This window comes from Lepisosteus platostomus, chromosome 23, assembly GCF_059453375.1.
Source record: "Lepisosteus platostomus isolate fLepPlt1 chromosome 23, fLepPlt1.hap1, whole genome shotgun sequence".
Classification (NCBI taxonomy): domain Eukaryota; kingdom Metazoa; phylum Chordata; class Actinopteri; order Semionotiformes; family Lepisosteidae; genus Lepisosteus; species Lepisosteus platostomus.
The window spans coordinates 5,664,059-5,676,122 of record NC_142633.1 but is presented as its reverse complement, the minus strand read 5'-3'; the positions used below and the strand labels follow the sequence as shown (position 1 = coordinate 5,676,122).

Below are 12,064 nucleotides of genomic sequence, written 5' to 3'. Positions count from 1 at the left end.
AGAAGTTGGCCTGGTATGTGATGGCATGCCAAACCTCTTTAGCCTATGGAGAAAGAATAGGCACTGTTGGTGTGGTGAGACCAGGTTAAGTCCTCTGTGATGTTAACACCCAGGAACTTAAAACTGCTGATCCTCTCCACTGCAGTCCCATTGATATAGATAGGTGTGTGATCTCCTCCCTGCCATTTCCTATAGTCAGATACTGATGTTCAGAGAGAGATTGTTCTCCTGGCATCATTCTGCCAGGGTTTCAACCTCCTCCCTGTACGCAGACTCTTCACCATCTGTGATCAGGCCGATGACTGTTTTATCGTCCACAAACTTAATGATGGAGTTTGAGTTATGCCTGGTGACACAGTCATGGGTAAATAAGGAGTAGAGGACAGGACTAAGCACACAGCCTTGGGGGGCTCCAGTGTTTAGAGTCAGGATAGAGGATATGTTGGTGCCCACCCTCACCACCTGGGGACGTTCCATCAAGAAGTCCAGGATCCAGTTACAGAGGGAGGTGTTCAGTCCCAGGTCCTGGAGCTTGATGACAAGCTTTGAGGGTACTATGGTATTGAATGCTGAGCTGTAACCAACAAACAGCATTCTCACATATGTTCCTTTCTTATCCAGGTGTGAAAGGGCAGTGGCAATAGCATCTTCTGTTGACCTGTTCTGGTGATATGCAAATTGCAGTGGGTCTAGGGTGTCAGGCAGTGAGGAGGTGATGTATGCTTTGACCAACCGCTCAAAGCACTTCATGATAACTGATATGAGTGCAACAGGGCGGTAGTCATTTAGGCAGCTGACTCTGGGTTTCCTAGGAACAGGGAGAATGGTGGTTTTCTTAAAGCAGGAAGGAACTATAGACTGACCTAGAGAGAGATTGAATATGTCCGAGAAGACATCTGCCAGCTGGTCTGCACATGCCTTCAGAACATGGCCAGGGATAGCATCAGGGCCAAGAGCCTTGTGTGGATTGGTCCAATAATTCTAGAATAATTCTAGAAAAATCTGTTCATTGAGATCAACCAACGCCGATTGTGTGTATAGTTTTCTATTTAAAAGTCTGTATTGATGTCAATATTGTCTGAAACTTTATAGTTATAGAATAGAAATAATTTTGGTCTTGATATGATACAGAATATTTTAATAAGTGATTTAACCCTTGATAACTGATAACGTGTACAGTATGTTGCCTTTTGAGCCTGTTATTTACTTATCTAAGTCTGCTTTGTATAAACTATAGGCTCTACTGGTCTTATTTAACATTTCATCAAAGTGCTGACTGTTTTAAAAAATGTTTAATACTGTAATCTTGATGTTTTCTGATATGCATTTCAAGATAATCTGCAAAAATGCAGTGCTGGTGATTTGTTAAATCTTCTCTTATAAAGCAAATATATGTTAGTTTTTGGAAGTGAATAAGTTTACTATCAGGCTAAAATCTAACTATAAACAGGTCTGGAATATTAGAGCATCTGTTCTTAATGAAGCAAATTTTAGATTAGTGGATTAGTCGGACATTATCTTGTTGTATATCATAATACAAAGCAACAAACTACAATTAAATTGATTATGCAGCTTATCAGAAATCACAAATATTAATTTAAAAAGCTCTTTAGATACAATTTGGAAAGAGTTATGTTGGTCTACTGTTTTTTTGTACTTTATCAGTAATCAATTTCATTTTGTCTACACATGCTTATCTTTAAACATACTCTAAAGTTCACCGACACATCATATTGTATATGCTATGTGCTTAACTGTATATCATTTCTAATGCTTGTGATATAATAAATCTACTGTCACAAAATTATTTAAATAAAATAAGACTTATGGAGTATAATACTAATTGGTCATAATGTTGATGAGAAGCTATGGAAGAGATTTGAAATCACCCACTTTTAATCACAAATTACAAACCAAGTACTATACTGATAGAACTTTCCAGGTTAGAAGCTTGTTGCTTAGCTGACATCAGTACTAGGTTTATAATTTGTGGTGTGTCAGTGTGATTTGGTCAGGATACATATCAATATATGACCACATCTATTAAATATCTTTTGAATTATATTTTCAATGCCATGTTAAATATATATTTAATCTATATTTTAAAAAATACTGCAATATAAAAAAATGACAATGATATACATTTTAAAATATATTTTTACTCATATTGTAATATGAATTCTAAAATATATCTTACAGTATAACTAGTGTTTTAAAATACTATACTATAATAAAATGCAATCTCAGTTGTATACACAGGACTTCTTCCTAAAGGGAAGATTTATGATGGACTAGAGAGAAAATGCATCAGGAATTTAATGTGTGATAACCAATCTTGACAGGTCAGCTCTGTATAGGTATGAATCAGTCTGGTGATACTCAGACACTTTCTCTTCCTTAGTTTTACCAAAACAGCACTGTTAAATGGTAAGCGTTTGGCTTCTATAGTGTACAAACTGCTGAAAAAGTTAGCATAGAAGCAATACTTAGGAACTGAGGAGGCCTTTTGAGATCATGAGTACTTGCAAAAGTATCCAGACCCTTCTTATGGTGTCCCAGTTTGTGAAAGTGCAAATCGATACTCATCCATTTCTAAATCTTGTTCAAAACCCGAATGCTCAGACTGAAGATCCCTAAGGGTAAGAAATCACAGAAAATCCATGCAAAACCTGAAGAAAAAAACTGAAATGCCGATTGCATAAATACTGAGACCCACAAAATCAACACTGGCTGGAAGCATTTGAATAAGGTTACTAACTTTGTACTTTAACAGCACATATTTTTCCTGATTACCCTTAATGCAGTAGTTCTCATTTTTTGGACAAAGTACCACCCCTGATCAAACAAAGCATCCAAGTACCACCTACTGTATAAGTCATCTTCTCATAGGAACCCCAGAAAATCTCAATAACCAACATGAGCATGTGTGGATGCACACACTCACATACACATAATAAACTTTAATTGATATAGCATCTTTAAAGGTGGCTTCTCAAAGCACTTGACAGAATGACAAAAGGAACAATTAAAAATAAACCATAAAGCACCATTTCAGTGAAAGGGGAGAACCTGTTTGGTCGAGCCTTGATACAATTCATAACCAAGTCTAAGAGATTTTAAATCCTCAGGCATTTTCTTGATGGCCAAGGCCTCCCAGTGGATGCTGCAGTTCATATCTGGAGCAACGCCTCCAATTTGTGCAGCTACACTGCTGTGTCAGCTTGTCATCACTCTAGCACCCTCTGTGCAAACTCCAACACATTTTATCCAGATGATGCCATTCATTCAGAAGCTGAAATATGGGCTCTCCTGTAGTTCTTGAGGGTAGCAGCTTACAGAACAGAAAGTCCTCATGGTACATACCCTCAAACTCATATCAAACAAACATGCAAATTGGCCAAATCAATGACATTTAAAGACTCATCTAATTGCAGTGAAAAGCATCTGCTCATATTAACAGGTTCCATCAGCGTACTTTTGATATAATCCACCATATCAATAATTTTATGAGGGACTGTCTTTCAGACAGCAGCCTTTTCTCCATACATAATACACACCAGCTCTTTTGCCAATGGTAAACAAAGTTCTTCACAAGTAGTGGGGGGCTTACCTGCTTTAGCAATGCAGAAGCTTGAGTTTCTCCCCATTTCAGGAGTCTCAGAAGTTAAAGTTTATTTCATGCACATGGGAGTGGAACAGAGACTCTGTATTTTTCTCTAATTAACCTATCTTAAATATTTTTCTGTTATCTATCATGCTCACCTGTGTTGTACCTTTCTTTTTAGATTTGATTTCTCAAAGCTCAACATCATAACATATAGTGTTCTAGGAATATGAAAATTGTGCAACATTTATCATTTCTTCCAAACAGCTTACTAGGATGCCATGTGTTCAAATCAACACACAAGAAGAACTTTGCCCACAAGGTTTATTGACATACAGAACCCATAGCTTAGTGCATTTATTTGAATGGAAAAGGCACTTGACTGAATGTGAACTAGAGACAGTGAAGGGTAAGGAAATCTAACACCTGCTCCAACTACTAGCTGGCACTCCAGTTTACAATACAGGCACTTTTAAAGCAGTCTCTCCCCTATTTAAAAAAAAAAGCTCAGGTCATTCAATTTTGCCTTGCAAAACTCTTCCATCATAGCAGCTTTTTTTGCAGGGAGATGCTAATTCACTCCAGTTCATCATGGTGTTGGGTAGCTTCCTTAATCACCTGCCAAAAAGAAAACCCATTTGAGAAGAACCAAACAGCAGAAAGAGGTTGGGGAGCAGGCACACAAGATATAGGCTGAGCTGTAATGGTCCTCAATTCGCATGGAACCAAAGTGAATCCAAGGAAGGGACACTGCTGTTTCAGCCCATTACTAATGGCCTGTGGAGGAAGAAGTCTAGAACAGGTTTATTAATCTGTTGGCCAAGATTGTCCACGTCGGTCCCAAACTAGAGAGTCTTGACCAGAGATTAAAAATACAGTCATCCAGATATTGGAATATCTAATTACAAAGAAGAAACCTAAATACAATTAAAGTTTGTAAAAACTACTCAAAGGTAGTCTTGGAATCCGAGGTTGGAATTGTCCAGCCAGGAAGTTCTATGGTGCCTTTTCAAGTTGACTTTTATACACTTGAGACCCCACATTAGGGAGTTCTGGATCTTTCAGATCATTCTTGATTCATTTGAAGTCATGCCTAGAATTCCACACCATTGCATGTGGTCTCAAGGAGTTTAGAGGATTACAAACCTCATTTTGTACAATTAAGCCACAAGCAGAACATTGCTTGCTCTTTGAGAAGGATAAAAAGCATAATATACAGCCATATCATTAATGGATTCTTAAACAAGTTGCTCATTTTATCATCATTTATACATACATGAGCATCTTTGGTTTCAATGGTCTTTATCACAGCCTTCTTGGTAAAGGAATCAGTCTTTGACTTGGATTCTTGGCTGGTTTCTAGGAAAGAAATTCAAGAAGCTAGTTAACAGAAGTCAAGGATAAGTGTTGGCTAGAATCTAAAATGCTGCTTGGTCCATTCCACTTGCGGCGTCAAGTGATTCTTGACACTGTTCAGCGTGGCTTTAACCTCTACTTGCTTCTTTGCAGGCATGGTCCAGTCTCATTGAGGATTCCAGTGGGAGAGAGCAAGCCAATATTGGCCATGGCAGCCAACCACACCCATCATGCTACACTGTTACTATGGAAACTGGCATCTACCAGCTTTTTACATCCAAGCATTTTAGACTTGGTCTGAACACAGACAATACTCAAGGCTCTTGTACAAAGTGGTAATCAAGTCTGCTTTAAGTGTTGCATGGAACCTCCTCAAGATTGCAATTCATGTTTGTCTTGTTCTCTGCAATGATGGGAACCCCAGCAAGCTCAATTACCACATCTCCACTTGGACCTTGGCTTCCATCCTCCCTGCTCGACCCTCACTCCTTTCTCACAGACTTTGGACGGTTTTGGGTTCCCAATTCCCTAGCTTGCTACAGCACCCCATTTGCTGGCACACTTGAAACAGCAGCTGTCCTGTTTTGCCTCCTCCTCCAGTGTGGGTTTCTTACATCTCAGATCTGCTTCTGCTGCTTGAGGTGAACCAAAAGACAGTGAGCAGGAGTCCCACTCATTTTTACCAACAAAATTGCAGAACTTTTCCTGCATAATTTACATCTCACAAGTCCAGGGTCTTCATGTTCTTGGAGCTATAGCTTGTATTTTTCCCCCCATCAGCCAACCAGAGGTCACTGAAAAACCAATTACCTGGCATTCTAACATGGACACTAGGCTAGCCTACGGCTCACTATAAAATTCCCGCAAAACAGTCCGACATGACCATGTAATGTTAACTGCAACCCAACAGCCTCTTTTAAAAAGCTCACCACTTCTGAACCAAATGATACAGCCATGATAATTTTGGGTCAATTAATTAAATTGAACTACAATTAAATGGAAAACTAAATATCCATGACTGTAGGAACCCTGAGAGGGAAATGAAGGTTTGTTTCACATGGGAATAAAATCATTAATTCAGTGCTTCTCCTCCCCCCATGATAAAGAGATCCAAGTTGTTTAAACTATCAGCACCTTGCAAAACAAGCTTGATGGTCACCGGAGTTGTGGAGCACAATGAAAGAACCACCAACATACCAATTTGATGGACAATGACACCTCTAAAAACACAGGATCCGATTGATAGCAGATACTACCAGGATGACTGCATTTATGTTTTGGTCTTCTGCCAAGTTCAAATGCATCTTTGTTTAACTTTCATATTCACGAAAATAGTGCATTCCCCACTTGTAAGGGGGGGGAGAGGAGGAGGCGAGTTCATTGATGTACATCTTTGAACACTTGACCCCCCCAACATTTATTACAAAAATTAATGCCTTACCTCTTAGATTTAGAGACGAAAACATAGGACCTGGGGTTGCGATTCTACAAGGAGGACATAGTTTCACGATTAAATGCAAGAAGGTTGTCATGTTGTGTGGCTATGCCAAACCCAGTTACCCAATCCAGCAACAGGGGTTCACAACTAAATGAAAACATTTTAAAAGAGCAAATTTTACCAATTTTCTTCCAAGTAGTCTAGGCCTTGGTTCCAGGATGTAAACTGGGTAAAGCTTTCAAAAGGGGCTGAAATCTTTCCTTATTGTTCCACATGTGAACCAATTTGTTCAAGCTGCTTATCCAGACCCTCTGACAAAGGATTACTTGTGGTGAATCATAGGGACCAAGGCTGAGCTACTGTACATCCTAGATGGCATGCCAGGATATTGCATTGCTAGTTTAGAGACTTAACCATAATAAGCATGTTGAGAGGTACTATGACCTAATAAGTTTCCCTTTTGGGTACCTCATTTGAGGTCAAACAACCAGAGCAGCACCCTGGAGTATACAACCGCTATACAGTCCCCCCTTTTGTCCAAAAATCCTAGAAACTCAAGTGTTGGCCACAGACCAGTAACTACTTGTGCCTTTATGAAACTTTACACAACTTTAAATTAACACATTGTAGTTTTGCTTTACCATAATCAAAACAAGTTTTTACTATATTACCATTCAGTGTTAAAAAAAGCATGACAAAAACTGATTGTACAAAAAGCATCCCACAAGACCTCATGAAAAGGACTAAAAAGGGAGAGGGCTGTGCTCACCGGCTTTCCTCTCCCTCCAGAAGCTTTCTGTAGGTAGCTATCTCCATGTCAAGAGCCATCTTTACATTAAGCAGGTCCTGGTAGTCGCGCAGGTGACGGGCCATCTCATCTTTCATGTTGCGGATGTCAACCTCCAAGTGGGCAATGGTGTCCTGGGATCTGGAGGATTCCAGGGCAAAGTTTTCCTCCACCTCATGCATCTGGTGTTCCAGAGACTCATTCTGGAAATGAATTTCAGAGAATTTTTACTACATGCCAGAAACCTTGCAGCATTTTCATAATCTGTTCACTAAACTACATGTACTTCCAATTTAAGAGACTTTCCCCACACTGAAAAATGAAGGAATACAGTATGTACAAGATCTTAATCCCCTTGTTTGGCCTACAAGCAGATACTGCAGGAAAGCACAAAAGAAAGGATTTACATGAATAGGGACCTACACCTGGTAAAGTGGAATATTTTCAAGTCCAGTATTCAGAGCAGTGGAGCAATAGTATGGTTGCCAAATAGAAAATGACAATGGGTGAAAGGGTTCGAGAACTTTTCTGGATAAAAATTACCCCAAAGGGTAGTTTCAGAGGCCCTTGTAAAAAAGGCAACATTTGCAAGCATCCCACTAGTACTGGAGCCATGGAAGTTGCTTACAGTTCCCTTGAGTGCATGCACTTCACAGGTGAGAGCTTGCACCTGTCGGCGATACTCAGTGGACTCCTGTTTGGCCTGGAGAAGGGCTTCATTATTACGGGCAGCGGCCTCCGTAAGGTCTGCAAACTGCAAGAAATTCATTAGTTGAATGAGACTGTTGACCAAAAAAACTGAACAATGTGGTATTGGATCATGAGCCAAGACCCAAGAGACATTTGGCAATCTATTTCATCATTCTTTGCATTCATAAATGACCTAAAGTCATACTTTTAAGAGGGGAAAAACATGCTACAAATGAGGATTTAACTGGTTCAAGTGCATTATGTAGAACTAAAGAGGTGCCTCATAACATTAAGCAATAGAAAACGAGTTTATCCACATAAGGTAACAAGTATGCTATAGATGACTGCGATATAGTTGAAATCCCAAGTCCTGGGATAAGCTCACTTCTCAGCTTTAAGCCACCAGGTGGCTAGCTACCTACAGTCCAAGAATCCTCATGTGCAGGGAAGGGAGACTAACCTTGGACTTGTACCATTCTTCAACTTCAGCAATGTTCTTCGATGCTAGAGATTCATACTGTGTGCGTACATCACGGAGAGCTACTGTGAGGTCTGGTTTGACCACATCCATGTCAATCTGGACATGCTGATGCCGAATCTGGGCTTGCAGCTCAGCTACTTCCTGTGAAAAGCATTATAATTCAGCTACACTCACCAGAAGGCTACTCTGCAAGCAAGATTCAGATCATTTCCAAACCCAGGTATGCAATTCACAGTCAATGCACAGATCACGTCATTAGGAGGAGGGTAAAAACTAGCTTTGTTTACTGGGAACAACTGAAGAGTAGCTGTAGTGCTTATTAAGGATTTATTAACTGGATACATAACTATTGTTTCCCTCTCCCAACACCTTAAAATCAAGTTGATAGGAACTCACTTCATCATGGAGTTTCTTCAAAAAGGCAATTTCCTCCTGCAGGGACTCCACCTTGCGCTCCAGATCCAGACGGGCCAGAGACGCATGGTCAACATCCTTATCAAAGGAGATTTCATAAGGATTTACATACCACCATTGAAAGGCTTGTGCCTATAATGTGGCGTAACTGCACTAAAAGCCTCAGATTTCTGTTAATCCAATGAGCATGCAGCATTACAAACCATCAGTATTTATTTCTTCACAAAACGCCACCAAACAGGAGTAGTGGCATTTTTTAAAAAAAAATCTTAAAGCAGTCTAAACTGCTAATACTGCCCTGTAGTTTTAATCACTAGATGAATCTCAGCTTTAAGATGGCTAGTGCCACATTACATTGAAGTTGTATTTAAGAGTCTTGTTCAGACCTAAAACACATTTATTGGCATTGGTGTAGGCATGCGAGGTGTAGTTAATGTACCCAGTAGGTTTGTCATTTATAGGATTTAACCGTTTTGCTAGTTGAATGTGCACAACACATGGCTCCCTGCCCATGCCAGCAGTCCTGCTCTCAACAGGTAGGCTGTCTTAGGAACTGCATGTCAGCTACATCTACAACCCTGATACATGATGCAACTGGACTTGATGGGACTCTAAACCCAGAACTGCTTCAGTCCTGAACCAGAGGGATTTACCCTTATGACAGATTAGTCTCTTTAGCCTTCTTGCTTTGCATAGAAGAGCTTGGTTCAAAGACCCTTTCCCAAAGTCCATTAACATCCATGGATTGCTGTGCAGATCTATTGAACTATTCCAGTTAAGTGATCTAGACTAGGAACTTGCTACAAACAGAAGCACTGGACACCAGCATGAAACCAGGAACTTGCCCATCTTGAGGTGCAGACAGGATGAAGATGAAGACAGCACTTCATGACTAGTCATTTCAACTCCAATCATGAGAGGATTCAAAGTGGAAGTTACCAGTTAACCTCACTGGCACAATGTCATAATATGAACAAGACTTCATGCACTAGATCACATGGCACTGCCCCTACATTTCTGCAGGTTACAGGGGACATTAAGACACTCAAAACCCTAACATTTTGACAGATTAACATGTTTTTTTATGAAAGCATTAATACCAGAGGCAATTTGTTTGACCTTATACCATATGGCTAAATTCCATAGGACCACTGCAGTTGTCAAGAATGTGCCCTTTTACCTGGCAGTTTAGATTCTATGGACTTGGTCTAGATCTACACTTAACTAACTGTTAAATGGACACTAGTATCTGGGATATACTGTTGCAACAATAGATCTCATGCAGACTACAAAATCAGTTCTACAAGTCCATGATTGAAGTTCAATGTACTGCAGAGGAATTTCATATTTAAAAAAAAAAAAGATCAGAAATAAGAAAGAAAGCACTTCAAAATGCAACTACTAAAAGAAACTGGGAGCTACAGCTGTAGATTAAAGCGTTACCGTTTTCAAAAGATGCAAGTTCCATCTTTGAAGACGGAATCGCTTTGCAATCACGGACACGACAAACGAGAGCTGTGGCGGCGGCGATTTAAAGTTGGTGGATCGCCGATAAGACGCTCTTTTTGGCTACAGCAGACGTGCAGCAAGTTATTGAACCCCACTGCACTACTGCTGGCGAAGATCGCATACTTGTCTGAAACTCTGCAGGTTGTTCTCGGCTTCCTCTCGAAGACGCATTTCATCCTGGATTCTGAAAGAGAGGAAAGCTCTTACGTCAGGGAAGTAGGAGAATTCAAACTCGCTGGCGCCTTCGTTTGAAAAGGAAAGACCGCAAGAACCCACGAGCAAATAGCAACCTGGGTTACTGAGGAGTTTCAGTCGCTTTCTTCCGGCGAAAACGGATGCAACTATAAAAACCCCTTTTGGAACTCCTGCATCTTATGGGCATTTGATGCATCAGGAGTTAACTGCAGCGAAAGTCAATACAGCACTCGCCTCCCGGTTTATGCATCGTACGCTGCAAAACACAGAAGTGAGCGACTATGAGCTCCTCTGCTTTGAGACTCGCGATTTTAAAGTTCCGGGATTAAGTGCTGATTTAGTATGCAATTAACTCCAGTGATTAACGTAATTTAACAGGTCGGAAATACTGAAAACCGCTTAGTTTAAAATGTCACTTAAATACCCAATACCTTAGTTATCCTCGCAATAGAAACTGGATGGAATGATAGGATAGTGTAGAGATATCGCCAAATATCATATACTGCAGGCTTATTGCTAGTTTTAAACAGTTTGATCAGATCACTTCAGTCCTCACTGTGGCGTCAATCAGGGTTACTTACTTCTCCCTGAGCCTCTGGAGATCATCATCTAGGTTATCACGCACGACCTCCACCCTGGCTTTGTCGGTGGTGAGCTGGTCCACTTGTCCACGAAGCTCTCTCATCTCCTCTTTATAGAGGTCTCCAACGCAGGAGATGCCCTTGCCTTGCAACTGCTCCAGCTCCGCTAGCAGGATCTTGTTCTGCTGCTCCAGAAAGCACACCTTCTCGATATAACTGACGAACCTGTCGTTGAGGTGCTGCATCTCCGCCTTCTCGTTGGATTTATTGGCTTTAAAATCGGTTATAACGGCATCGGATAAGACGAAGTCTGAAGTTTCCGTCAGATGCCTGGGCATCGTAGCGCTGCACCGGAGCCTACTGGTGTTGGTCGCATAGATGGCGGGGGTAGCAGACATGCTGTAGGATACCCTGGATCGAATCGGACTGGAATACCGGCGGCTTGAGTAAGAAGTACTAGGAGCGATAGATCTCTCCCCACCAAACATCCTTTTGTAGGAAGATTGCCTTGTAGTTACACTGGACATTTTGTGATCCTCCCCCTTGTTGCTGTTGCTTTATGCGCTTTTCTTTTAGGACGTCGGCAAGTTTACAGAGCCGCTCAAACACCCCCTACTCCAGCAGATCAGGTCCAGTGAAGTCCAGTAGCCCTGCCCTCCTGTTTTTATAGTCCGTTCATTATACAAATCGGATAACGGCACCTGGGGTTGATTGACGTCCCGGGGAACCAGTTAAAAAGCTGAAAGAGGAGACCGGCGGTTTGGACACATACTACTACTAATGTAGTTCAGGTGGGTAGTTGAGTCAGCATGCGTAGTCTGCAAAGGAACAAGCGATAGGTTTATTCCATGCTGAAAAGAGAAGAGAGGAAACACAACGTTTCGGCTGTGTGAGCAGCTTGTATATTCTCTCTTCTCTTTTCAGCATGGAATAAACCTATCGCTTGTTCTTTTACTGTTAATGTATACGAGCACATCTCGTCGCTCTGAGTGTTAACCCACTTCAGAAA

General features: G+C 40.9%; 1 protein-coding gene across 1 annotated transcript; it reads right to left on the bottom strand.

The window, feature by feature from the left end:
* Positions 1-3,911: 3,911 nt before the first annotated feature.
* LOC148641901 (vimentin-like) lies at positions 3,912-11,706 on the bottom strand. Its single transcript, XM_088617075.1, has 9 exons — positions 11,056-11,706; positions 10,403-10,463; positions 8,753-8,848; positions 8,336-8,497; positions 7,814-7,939; positions 7,168-7,388; positions 6,402-6,445; positions 4,881-4,963; positions 3,912-4,222 (listed from the first exon to the last, which is right to left on the bottom strand). Exons 1-9 carry the CDS (start codon positions 11,580-11,582, stop codon positions 4,181-4,183), a joined length of 1,362 nt encoding a protein of 453 aa, XP_088473201.1. The 5' UTR covers positions 11,583-11,706; the 3' UTR covers positions 3,912-4,180.
* Between the last annotated feature and the right edge of the window lie 358 nt (positions 11,707-12,064).